Raw genomic sequence first — 14,143 nt, 5'->3', positions numbered from 1 at the left:
TGTCTCTGGTGAATCTTCTCACCACCCCTGCACCTCTGGCCTATAACCCAGGTCTGTATGCATAAAATAAATAAATAAATCTTAATAAACAAAACAGATACAAAGGATCACATATTGCATAATTTCATTTAAATGAAATCTCCAAATTAGACAAATCTAGAGGGGTAAAAAGTAGACTAATTACTGACTGCCTAGGACCAAAGGGGAATCTGTTGGGGGTAGAAAAACGGGAAGAACAGGGAATGACTGATAAAAGCTATAGGTTTTATTTTTGAGGTGATGAATATATTCTAGAATTAACTGTAGTGATATTATAAATGACAATACTAACATCCATTGAATTTTTACATTTTAAATGAGTGAATGGCACGGCACATGAATACCTCAATAAAGCTGTAAAAAGAAAAAAGAAAAAATACAGCTATATTATAACTCTTTCACCAAGTTCAATGACGGCAGGGACTTAGCCTTGTTCACCACTGTATTTAACATGTAAAATACCTAGCACACAGCAGGCATTTAATAATTACTGAATGAATGATTCTATTACATAGAAAAGTTACAAAGACTATGCCATCTATTAATAGTATTTGTCTTCCTGTTTATTTCCTCACCTTTAGCCCATATAAATTAATTCTCTGCTTAATGTTTCCTCTAATGTAATATAAACTTCAGTGGATTCTTGCATCTTCACTTGATTAACCCAATGCTAATTACTACCTACCATTTTCCTGGAGGTTCTAATTCAACCATAGGCTATCAGCTCCCTACTATTCTTTCTCCGGTATTCAAGTGCTTTTTTTTTTAAAGATTTATTTATTTGTACATACAGAACTGGGGTACATGCCAGAGGCTCAGGGGAGTGAGAGGCTTCACCAGAGACAGAGTGGGGAGCAGAACAGGCAGATCTACGAAGTACACTGTTGAGGGAAGCAGCGGGCAGGTCAGGAGAGGTCTGCCACTCCAGGTGGTCTCCTCCCAGGCAGGCGGGAGTTGGGAATCGAACTCCTGAGGAAGTGGCTTTAACTTCTCAGTGCAGTGCTTTAACCCGCTGCGCCACCAGGGAGGGCCCTCAAGTTCCTTTTACACATAACTTTTTAAATCATTCTAATACTTTTTAAATCACTCTAATTTAAATTGTTTAAAATTAAATAAAATTTAAAATTCAGTTCTTTAGCTCACTTCAAGTGCTCTATAGCCTCATGAAAGCTACTGAGTTAAGAGAACAAAGACATAAAACATTTCCTTCTCATCTCAACCGCGCAACATAACCTTTCTTGAATTTTCCTAGTGTTAAATAACACCATCTACCCTGTTGCCATGCCAAAATTGTCCCAAATTCCTCCCTCTGTTCACCATCAGCAAACTAGCAGTTTTTATAGGCTGTCCATCATTGGCAAATATCCCTGCTTCCATTTCTATTTCTACTGTCTTAGTTCAAGCCTTCCACTACTCTCCTGAGTAATGGTGGTAATTGGCATGTCTTCCTGTGTTCAGCCTTCCTTTTCTTTCACTGTGCAAATGTGGCCACTCTCCTCTCCCCATAGCCTTCAGCAGGACTGCATACACAATCCAGCAGGCTAGTCTTCCTATTTCTTCAAACCTTGTTTGACTTGTTCTTTCTTTACCGTAACTTAGTATGCCATAATGCTTCTAAATACTGTTTTCCCTGATAGAATACTCCCAGAGCTATCTGCCAAGGGAGAACCTATTCATTTGCTGAGACTCAGCTTACACTTTATCACTTGTAATAAAGGCCTTCATGAGATTCCCAGATTAAGAAAAACTTTCTGCTTCTCTTGTCCTATCTTTGACAAAATAATTCAACACAAACCTCAATCTAGACATCTATACCTTTCTGTTTACATGTTAGCCCTTCTCTACTTTCTAAAGATAGGACATTATTATCATTAATTTATATGGAAAAGTTCTGAGCATTCTCAAAAAATAAATTACAAAATCATGACAAATAGAAACATTACACTTTTGGATAGTGGGAGAAACCTGTACTAGAACTTAAGATCAGTGAGGGAACAAATCAATTTTTATTCAACTCTATAAGCCAAATACCCAAAAACTTTAAAACCTAACTTTAATTAAATTCAAATGCTTATCACATAAATATACATATTTTCCAAGGAATGAAGTAAACAAAAATAATCAAAGGTATGTTAAAAACAATAACCCTGGGCCTTCCCTGGTGGCGCAGTGTGTTAAAGCATAGCACTAAGAAGCTAAAGACACTTCCACTTGAGTTCTGTCCCCACCCAGGAGGTGATCCATATGGCATGGCAGACCTTTCCTGACCCACCTGCTGCTCCCCTCAGCTGTTTACTGCACGGTCAGCCTGTTATACTCCTCACTTTGGTGAATCCTCTCACTGGCCCTGCACCTCTGGCCTATACCCCAGTTCTGTACGCAGAAATAAGTCAATCTTAAAAAAATATATATATAATAATAACCCTACCCACTTCCATACCCTCTTTAATGCTAGAACATTTCTCTTGAATATGTTAACTATGTTGTTTTCATATTATGTGATTTTTCCCATACAGGCTGCTATGATAAGGCCACATCCAGGTAGTAGTAAGGTATTGTCTCAAAGAAAGGTTATTCTCAAAGTTGATTTGCCAAAGAAGCTGCTAATTCTGGAATAGTCTCTGAACAAGGATGACAAGACTTCCTTTCTCTTTCTTGGTATACATGTAGAGGAGTTCCTAACTTTTTTGTTTCACCATTTGGCAATGTGGTAAAGCTGGTATCCTCTCCAGAACACTTTAAAATGGACTAAGTAAAATAAATAGGATTCCATAGGACTATAGATTATGTTTTAGAAACACAGAAATGAATTGTAGAAATCAATCAAATAGTTACAAAATATGTTCACAAATGACACAATATGTGCTCCTTTATTAAAATATTAAGAAAGCATAATCAGCAAAAGTGAATATCAATACACCTACAACTCTACTAGAGTCTAAAAATTGGTAATTTCTCTCAATTACAATCAACTATTGTAATACAATCAGACTTCACTGTCCTCATAAACACAAGAAATGCTCAATTTTAGTTAAGATATTAATGAAAATAGGTGTTTTCTCCCCCCAACCATGTTCACCTTTTCATAAATTCAGACATAACTGACTAGAAATTTCAAAGGTGACTCTTAAGAATAATAAGAAATGTGTGGTAGAAATATATGAATTCACCATAATGTTTTTCTTTTCAAACACTGAGACAAAAAGAAATAGTAAAAATAACTTTTAAAGTTTTATATTTATGTTTTAGTCTTAATAGAAGATTAAAATAAGACTTCAGTAATGAATCTACACAGTCTACTAAATAACTGTGTTCACAGTTAGTGCTTAAAAAAGGGAGAAGAGTGACACCTTGCTATCTTTACCCATAAGGCTAGCTTCATTTTGGTAGCAGCTAATGATGCTAGACCAAGAAAGTGACATCTCGAGAGATCGCTTAAGAGCCAAGAGTCTTACTTCCTTTAACAGTTGCAATTTCATTCCCATTGCCAACCCTAGAAATTCAAGTGTTATTCTTCCTAAGAAAGACAACATTTTTCTGTAATAGTGCACTAGTTACTTGTTAATTTATTTTACTATCTTAAAAAATGAGAAGTTAATAATGGTCCATATCATAAAAAAACAACAGAAAATTTTATATTGGTACTGAAGATTATCAGTATTTCCCGATAGTTATCTATTAAAAAAATATGACATATATTCACACATACCTGTAATAATTCTAGGGTCATAGGGATATTCTTAAGCTCCTTCAACAAATCCAATGCTCCAGCCTATAAAATGAAACAATTTCATAATGAATTTCCAAAATGACAAAAAAAGGACTAGCTAGAAATTTTATGTTTTTCTAACTAACTCTTACTATGGCTTATTTATTTAAATCATAATAATAGTAAAAATATGGACATAAACACACAGAGTTTTCCAAATAAGGCTTACTGCTCATCAGAGATCATAAAATGCATTTACTAGGTAATGACCACTTAAGTAATGTTTTGTGAAAGTTTTTAATGTTATTTTTTATATGTACCAAGCAGAAAAGTAAAATTACTGTGGTGGTATAACACATTCCAAAAGTCCATGGAGAGCATCTATCTGCCTGCAAAATGCGCTAACCCTAAGAAAATGGGGGGAGAGAGGAAGATGCAAGCACCTCTAGCATTCACTTAAACAGAGAGAATGGGAAAGATTGTCTCTTTGATAGAATCTTGAGATCTTTCTGTATCTTACTTGTCTGTCACAGGAACATTTCTGTATACCTTGTTACAATATGGTAAAAAACAAAATTCTGAAAAAAATTCAGAAATAAGATCTATGGTAAGCTCACAGGCCTGTCCACTGGCAATCCTCATCTAGAATCAATGGCTCCCACAGATGATGAAGAAAGAAAAAAGACTTGAAAAATTTACATAAAATGCAAGGAATGGAGTGAAATAAGAAGCAACAGCACCACCTACAGTGTGTGGCCAAATATTCTAAAATGATGTTCATTTATTTCATCTACCATATTTTGTCTAACACACTGATTTACTCAACCATTTTATTTAGTCTAATACTCATATAATGTATTCTATTTGGACACAACATTATTCTACATACCATTAATAATGAAAACCTACTGAACTATGGCAATGCTTTCTTAGCATTTATTTTGCTTACTGAAAGAATTCTTTCAGACTTGAAATTTTTATATAAATTGCCTTTAATATAAAAATAAAAATATAAGCAAAACCATAAAGGGGTTCTAAAACTAGTTCACTTTTATAGTTCAATGTTTATGAAAATAATTCAAATATAATACCCTTTTTACTCCACAAAAGAAGTTTTACCAAGAATAAAAGACTCTATGAAGAGCTAAAGTCTGCTCTTTGGTATGTATAGTTTTTGTTTTTACCTGCACTGTTCTTGGGTCATTTCTTCCTTGAAGTTCAAAGAGCACTCTACTAATGGCGCTCAGATTTTCTCCCAAGCCACTAACACCTATTCTGCAAATCATGATGCTAAATTTGATGCACTCTCTGTGACAGTACATCCCAACAGCCATCTGGCCAATGGTATGTGTAACTCATTCTGCTTTTTGCAATGCTTAAATATGAAAACTAGGCATGCTACACATCAATGAAATATAGCATACCCTAAAGAAATAAAGCCTCAGAGTTAGTCCCTCATTAAATCCCAAAGAAGAAATAAAACATGAAGTCTTTCAGAATAATTATATTTCTTAAATATAAAATCAAGTAATGATCTCCAGTCACAAAATTTTTCCATTTTAAGTGGACAGAAAACAGCGCTAACTGTCAAGAATAAAACTTTTCTTAGGGCTACAAATACCTCACTTGAATATAAGCAGTGTCCATAAATAAAAAACAAATTCAATAGAAATCATAAAATAAGTTACTACAAAGAATTTTATTCACTGCTTCAAGAATCCATCTGATCTGGAAATTCTACAAATTCTTTTTATTTAGAGACAAGTTTTAAAAGGTGAAATATAATTATTAGAGATGTATACTGCCACTGACTTTATATTTACTATTAATCAAGAGTTTCTATGGCATGACATTTCTGAGAGCAAACAAGGTCTTCACAGTTCCGTATGACAAATCCCAAAACTAAGAAAAAAACTCTGAAAAACAAGCGATCTCATCAGCTTTTTTTTTTTTTACTGTAGGCCCGCATCATCAGCTTTTAATAAACTCATTTGTTAGCTAATCTCAACAGATAGTTATGTTCTATTTATCTCTTTTAATGTGAGAGTATGCACTTTGCATACAATGTTAATGTCTACATAACTGGGAACTGCCCAGATGTGTGTACCATATAAACTTTATAAAATCTGACAAACTTGGAACTCTAAAATATATGTCTGATTCCAAAGGTTTTGATATAGAGATTGTGGACCTGTATGCTTTAGCTACCATGGGCATTTTTCTTCTACTCATGTATCCATGGACATTCCAATCCATTTCTAACCTTGAATCAATTAGAAAAGAAGATAAGAGTCACACTTCTAGGAGTTCTTAAAAAACAAAGTCTTCTAGGGCCCTCCCTGGTGGCGCAGGGGGTTAAAGCACAGCACAAAGAAACTTAAGCCACTTCCACATGAGTTCGAATCCTGTCTGCCCCAGAGGAGATCCACATGGGGTGGCAGAACTCTCCTGACCCGCCCACTGCTCCCCTCAGCAGTGTACTTCGTAGATCTGCCTGTTCTGCTCCCCACTCTGTCTCTGGTGAATCCTCTCACCCTCCGCATCTCTGGCCTGTACCCCAGTTCTGTACGAATAAATAATAAATCTCTAAAAAAAAAAAAGTCCTCTAAAACTTATATAACACTATCTGTTACATATAAAGTTATGTTTCTAATACATCAGTATAATGTGACATAAGGTTTAAGTTGTTTTCAAAGAGTCAATATAATTGCATTAATTTAATCAAACTTTTCCAGTTTATTCAGATCTTTTTGATGAGACTGGAGTTACACACACATACGAGAGGAAGAAAAAGCTAAATAATGTTAATGAAATAAAACTATGATCTTTCTCATAATTATACTGTTCTCACCAAATGCGATGAATACTTCAATCAAATTCTTTAATAAACAGTCATGAAAATGTGAAAGATGAAAATGGCAAAAAAAAAAAAAAAAGATGACTGTGTATTAGACTACTGACAAACCTTAAAGTACTATATACCAAGTACTGTGTTCTTCCTTTCATCCTTTGGAATAAAGGATGAAATAAACCCTTTGGAAATAGTTGATCTTATTACAGAAGGATACACAAAAATGTACACTTTACATTTTACAGATGTGGAAACTGAAGCCCAGATAACTTAAGTAACTTGCACAAGGTCATAAGATTACTAACTAGAAAAGGTAAGAACAACCAGTCTCTACCAAATTATATTCCATTGCCTCTCAGAAAGGATTCTTTCAAAACTATGAGCAATTTCTGCTCTGTGCTAACAATGCAGCAGTAAGCAAGCAGAAACTCTTTTGGACATCAGGGAATTTAAAAATAAACAGAAAGCTTTGAGCATCTACTTCAAATCCTCAATTATACAAAGAAATTTAAACTTGGGAGAAAAAAAGTTGCCAGAGTCATAATGATAAGAACTTTATTCTCTCACCTTACACAACTGCTGTTTCCATTCCATAGGTCCACGAGTGTCTATTTCACTCTATGAATTTGGGAGAACAACATCACCCAAACAAACAAGAAACTACATTTTGTCCTATCCTAGTCCTTAACTGCTTCAAGAAGTCATGTCTATTAGATTGCAACATTTACTATAGCTAATGATGCAAGAGAAAGAAAGATTTTACTTTAACGTCTTGTGGCAAATTTAGCTCACAACTAGGTGAAAAATAAACATCAGCAATCAGGCCATGTTATTATATATTGATACTACTTTCTGTCCATAGAAATAAGTACCTTGATGAAATATATGAACTTCCATGGGCACTTACTTTATACAAAATTATACAGGATACAAACATCCTTCTCCTTTAGGAGATATGAGAGAGCAATAGAAAATACATACTGACCTACAAGGGAGATAGATACACATTATATATCTAGATTCAAACCCATGTCCTGTAACTTCCTAATGATAAGATACTAGAAATCTAATTTGTACTTTTTAAGTTTCAGCTTCTTTACATGTAGGTGAGAGAATACACAAACCTCAAGTGATTAAAATGGTCAAATAAGGAAATATAACACACATGAAATATCAAAAAATTCCTGACACCTAAGATAAAGTTGATTAAAAAAATAAGGAAAAAGAACTATTTCTACCATAAGAGTATTCTCAATAAGCATAAGTCTGCACTTTAAGTGAACATTATTTAAGCTCAATCAGCTCAAATACCTCTTAGTAAGAATTATCATAAGAACTAAGATGCTTCTTTTAAAAAAGAAACACAAAATTATAAATACTTGATTTACAACTTGGGATCATCGTGATACATTTAGGAATTAAAATTTTAGTTCATCATCTCACTTTGTAGTTGTTGTGTATCAAAAACACAAGCTACAAAAGAAAAAAATGCATAAATCTGACATCATCAAAAGTAAAAGTTTTTGTTCTTCAAAGATGTTGTATATACACACAATGGATTCTACTAGCTATAAAAAAAAAAAAAGATAAACTCTTGCCTTTGCAACCACACAGATGGAACTAGAGGGGATTATGCTAAGAAAAATAAAGCAAAAGGAAAAAAAAAAACAGATTGTGTCACCTATATGTGGACTATAAAGAAACAAAGCAAAGGGTCAGATAAAAATCAAACCAATGCCAAACTCTGATAGAACTGAGGTGACTAGAGAGGTAGGGAGGAGTTTAATAGGGAGATGACACACTGGACATGGTGTAGGACTTTTAGTGCCTTTCCTTAATGGTATAATTCTATATCTCTAGATCATATAAAATGTTATAAACCAGTGTTACCTCAATTAAAACATCGAAAAAAGACTATTCAGAATTAAACGACAACCCACAGAATGGTTGACATTAAATCCAAATCCTGTCTTTGATATGGGCCTATTGTTCAGAATATAAATTCTTAAAATGCAATAAATCATACAATTAAAAAATGGAAAAAAAGGATTTGAACACACATTTCTCCAAAGATACACAAATAGCCAACAATGAAAAAACATTTATTATTAGCTGTCAGAGATATGTAAATCAAAACCACAATGAGGTATCACTTTACACTAATTACCATGCTATCATAAAAAAAGAATGACAAAGACATGGTGAAATTGTATATAAAGTCATACACTGCTGGTCAGAATGTAAAATGATAGTTACTTTGGAAAACAGTCTGGCAGTTCCTCAAAAGATTAAATACAGTTAAATAAAAAGGGATGAAATACTGATACATGCTATATAACATGGAAGAAATTAAACATAAAGTGAAAGAAGCTGATCACAAAAGATCATTTAAGTTCCACCTATACAAATATTTTATGATTTTGTTTATATGAAACACCCAGTTTCAAAAAAACTGCATAGTCATTGTAAATTTTTATTTATAGTTATTAGCCTAATCCTGATATGGAAATCAAAGGATTATTTTTCCAACCCAGGTACAATAAGACTTAGAAATAAAAACATTCAGCTTCTAGGAAATTCTAACACCTAATTTCAGCTTCTTTCCCTAAAATTTAATTCTATTTAAGCCTACATGAATTTGAAAATTCTAAATTCTTAACCTTACTTCTTCCATTATAAAGTGTTATTAACCAACACAACCCAGAAGGCTGAATTTTATATTCATCTCATCCTTACTTTTTTTTTTTTTTAAAGATTTACTTATTTGTGCATACAGAACAGGGGTACAAGCCAGAGGTGCAGGGGTGGTGAGAGGACTCACCAGGGACATTGTAGGGAGCAGGACAGGCAGATCCACGAAGTACACTGCTGAGGGGAGCTAGGGCAGGTTAAGGAGAGGTCTGCGGTGCCATGTGGTCACCTACTGGGCAGGCAGGGAGAAGTAGCTTTAGCTTCTCAGTGCTGTACCTTAATCGCTGTGCCACCAGGGAGGGCCTCATCTTTACTTTTTTACTAAAAAAATTTAACTTTAGAGATATTAAAAACTTGCCTAAGATCACACTGCTAAAATTGAGAAGAGCCAGAATTGGGACCCAGATTAGGAACCAGGCTTGTTTATTGACATCAAGTGAAGATAACAAGAAAAAAGCTAAGTGAAAACAGCTAATACCTGAAGACCTGAAGACCTGGAACTAACAAATGGTTTCATCACGGACTCAATTGTGCACTTAAAAACTGCTAGTATGGCCCTTCGAGGTGGCACAGCGGGTTAAAGCCCAGCACTAAGAAACTAAAGACATTTCCCCATGAGTTTGAACCCCGCCTGCCCCAGAGGTGACCCACACGCTGCTACTGACCTCTCCTGACCTGCCCACTGCTCCCCTCAGCAGTGTACTTCATCAATCTGCCTGTTCTGCTCCCCACTCTGTCTCTGGTGAATTCTTTCACCGCCCCTGCCCCTGGGGTACCTCTGGCCGGTATCCCAATTCTGTATGCACAAATAAATAAATCTTTAAAAAATAATGCTAGTACTGTCTTAGATTAAGTATTCTATAGGACAACATTCTCAGTAGTACTGTTAACAGGGTGGTCCCCAGGAAAAGGGGAAGTTCCAGGTTCCCTGCCCCACCCAGAAGGAGGGAGAGAAAAGAAGAGAGAAGAAATCTGAGGAAGGAAGTAGGATGGAGAGCCAGAAGACCTGAGGGAGCCACATGGAGCAGCAAGCATGTGATAAAGAAACCACACTTGTTTCTTGGCCCTGGACTGGTTGAAAGAGATGTGGGTGAAAGACCCATGGGGATGGATTTTGATTGTGCTCTTTTCCTCCCAGACTTGCCTGGCCATTTCTAACCCTTTTCTATGCATCCTGGCCAGAAGGTGCTTTAGTCTCGTGGCAGGCTTTCATGCCTTGCTTTGGACCAATCCCTACTGGGTTGACTTTTGCCCATGAGGGGATGCGTAACTTCAGAGGTGTTTGATTTAAAAATTATATTCTTTGTCTTCCATATTGTATACTCACAGTATTAAAGTTCCTTTTCATTAAAGTTTTATATGTTTTGTCTTGATGCGGAGAATGGTAGAACCTATTTAGAGCAGACAGGTTTGGGGGTTCAGGGTTGCCCCTCTCTCCCTGCCCTGTTAACAGTACTACAGTCCGGAAATGGGGTATTTACTAATATCCTTACTGTCCAATCTCATGTTTACTGAACTGTACACATGCAAGGTTCTTCTACAAACACTGTAACATAACATACTGGAACTGGCTTTGGAGCAAAAACAGATTTGAGATTCACATCTTTATTTGGCCACTTCCTTGCTATTTGACTTAAAAATACTCATTTAATTTTCTAAATTCATTTTTTAAGGTTTATTTATATATACATACAGAATTGGGGTACAGGCCAGAGGTGAGGGGGTGAGAGGATTCACCAGAGATAGAGTGGGGAAGAAGTCAGACATACAGATACACTGCTGAGGAGAACAAGGGGTGGGTCAGAAGAGGTCTGCCATGCCATGTGGGTCACCTCCCTGGCCAGGGGTTGAACTTGTGCTGCAGTGGCTGCGATAGCTTCACAAAGCTAGGCTTGAACCTGCTGCACCACCAAGGGGGGGGGGGGCCCTAATTTTCTAAATTCTTAAGTTTCTTCCTTTTTAGCATGGGGATAATATTTACCTTACAAAAACATCTTTGGAGTAAAAAGATACCTGGCTCAGAGTATCAGATCAGTAAATGGTAGCTATTTTCATTACTACTTAAATATGACACCTACAGTTTTATGAAAATAATGTCCTATAATGTCACTTAAACTTCTCAATAGAGATGACAGCAGTTATTCAAGCAGTTTACTTTTTCATGTATAAGTGTAGGAGAAAAGCTCACAAAGAAAACCTAGAAACCACAGAATCTACCATAACCTGGCAAGCCCAAAACAACTTTTGTTAAATTATTAAATATGTAAAAAGTTATTTGTTGGTTGATAGTATGCTTTGGAGGAAGGGATGGTATGCATCTCTATTTCATTTGTCTATTTGATTTTATAATAAAATGAAATATGAAAAGGAAGAAGAAAAAATGATTTTAGTCTTCTTGGGGGGGGCAAATTTTCATACTGGTAAAGACTTGAACTATTAGAAAAATAAGATTTGAGTATTTTTCCTTGGCAAATATCCTCACCCTTTCCCACACTGTTTACTGAAGATCTGAAAATATGCTGATAATTTGAGAGCTGCAGGTAAATATTACCTGGTCTACTTGTACTTGCCCTATAATAAATTATAAGTAACATCTATTATAATGAAGGAGGGGAAAATAAAAGCAAACATCTAATGCATTAGATTAATATTAAAAAACACATCACAGAGGAGTTAAGAGGGCAAAAAAATTACCCAAGAAACCATCTTTTTCTCTATGAGCTTCTACTGTGAGATTGTAGGGATCTCTAGGAAAGGGAAGATAAATTCCAATTTTAACAAAATAACAGGAAGTGTTCAACATATCAAATAAGCAGAAAAGCTGCAGCAATAGGAAAAAAGGGGGGAAGGGCTGTGTAAGAACAGAAAACAAGCAGAAGTACTTTAAATGGCCAAAATTGCAAATACAAATTAACAGGGTACAAAATAAATACTGAGCAGTGCACCTGTTAAAAGAGGAACAGACTATGTTTGAAATCTTAACAATTCATGGTTAAAACTCTACATGCTGTCCTGTGGAAAACCTGGCTTAAACCAACTGTCCAGTACTTAAGTAGGTGAATTAATTAACCTCTCTAACTCGGTTTCTTCTGTAAAACAGATACACCACGGCCGTATTGTAAGTCCCCAAAAAATGTTGCACAGATGTTTTGTAACTCTAAAATGTTCTAAAATGCAGAGCATCCCTATTCCTCTTCGTATCAGTTTCATACGGAATTTGTTTCTTAGAATAATGAGTTGTTTGGGGTACACTGGCACCGCAAATGTGCCGAGCATGGTGGAACAAATCCAGGTGAGGTGCAAAGATTTATCTGAAAATAGGTGATTGAAGCAAAGGATGCCAAATGCACACAAAAGTGCTGCAACTGGACGACAGATTTCACACACACCATAAGAGATCATAATCACACAAACATACCAATAACAAAATAAGGCGACTGGCATTAACTGTAAATCACTTAGGGAATGTCCACCAATGGCATTTGTCCAATCCATCCGACCAGCACCCCCTAATTAAGGTGCGCTCTTTAATCATAGCTCTTTCGTGCACTACACCCCAAAATATCCACTTTTAGATTAAGAACTTGCCAAGTTTATCTTTTTAACTGCTAGGCAAACATGTGCCCTAAGTTAGATAAAATGCTTAGTCTTCTTCAAAATTAAAATTCAAGAATTTTACATTTTACTTGATAAACCTGATGTCTATAGCAGACGACAAACCTCTATCGGATGCTAATTCTAGCTGTTGGCCAACAATCGTGGAAAAGAGAATTCTCTTTTCCATAGCTAGGGCTTGCCATATTCTTGACCTAGGAAGGATCTGAATCTACAAACGTTTTAAAATAATGGTAGATAATGCCTCGTTCGAGGCTAAAACCTCGTTTTGTTATTACCAACGAGGGACACTGAAGCACCGAAAACTGGCCCTAAACGCCCGCGGCTGCGGGAACACACTACCTTCCCCCCATGACACCCGGCCCAGGACGCGGGAGCAGTTCACCTCCGCTGCCCGCGACCGAGGGCGGGCGTAGGCGGGCCAGGACCCCCTCCCGCCCGGCCAGAGGCCCACCGCGTCCGGCCCCCACGAAGGCGGCCCCCTTCAGCCGCCCGGCCTCCCTCCCCGCCCGCGTCGTCCGCCGCGCTCACCGCGTTCTTCTTCTGCACCATCTTGTCCATCTTCTTGGCGATACGGACCACTTCGTCGTCCATGGCTCCGGCAGGTCTTCCTCGAGCCCACCCCTATTGGGCTGGGAAGTGGGCAAAGCTGGAGCAGAGACTGCGGCAGGACGCGAACCCAGGCGCCCAGCGAGCCCACCACAGCAGGCCCGGGCCCAGGCCCTTCCTCACAAACCCAGGCCGCGGCCGCGGCGATGGCGTCTCCTCCCTCCACAGGCAGAGCCAATCGAGTTTCGCGCGAGCCGTACAGACGCTACCAATCGACTGTAGGTTGCCGGGCTACAGTCTAGGCACCGGCTGGACCCACTTCAAGCTCCCGCGCTGCGGTTTGGGCGGCTGCCAGGAAGAAACGAAAGTGGGAAGGAGGTGAGGCCCGTTTTTTTTTTTTTGTTTGTTTGTTTTTTGTTTTTGTTTTTTTGTTTTTTTGCCGCGCTTTAGCCCCGGTTCCGCCTTTATGATATGGGGTTTGCCCCCGCCCAACTTGCTTTCAGGTCGCCGGGGGTTTCCCAGAGGTTCGACCCTACAGAACTGTGAACTGAGGCAGGCTTGAAGGACGTAAATTCGGAGGTTTTTAAAGTCAGATTTTCAAGAGTCCGAGCATTTACTTATCGGTAGCCCACTATCTTGAAAAACAAGCCCCCCATGCCTCTAAATAACCCGGTATAGTAAAAAGACTT

At 37.2% G+C, this 14,143-nt stretch overlaps 1 protein-coding gene across 1 annotated transcript in view; it reads right to left on the bottom strand.

Annotated features, from left to right (window-relative positions):
* Window positions 1–13,628, bottom strand: part of TCEA1 (transcription elongation factor A (SII), 1) — a 39,398-nt gene extending 25,770 nt beyond the window's left edge. The window contains exons 1-2 of the mRNA XM_004679876.2: window positions 13,437–13,628; window positions 3,749–3,811 (exon numbers count right to left, since the gene is read on the bottom strand). Coding sequence (XP_004679933.1) covers window positions 3,749–3,811; window positions 13,437–13,499 — 126 coding nt within the window. The 5' untranslated portion in view covers window positions 13,500–13,628. The remainder of the gene's footprint in view (window positions 1–3,748; window positions 3,812–13,436) is intronic.
* Window positions 13,629–14,143: the final 515 nt, after the last annotated feature.

Source organism: Condylura cristata, unplaced genomic scaffold (assembly GCF_000260355.1).
Source record: "Condylura cristata isolate star-nosed mole 26May11 unplaced genomic scaffold, ConCri1.0 scaffold00009, whole genome shotgun sequence".
NCBI classification, from domain to species: Eukaryota; Metazoa; Chordata; class Mammalia; order Eulipotyphla; family Talpidae; genus Condylura; species Condylura cristata.
This window is presented reverse-complemented; position numbering and strand designations above follow the sequence as displayed.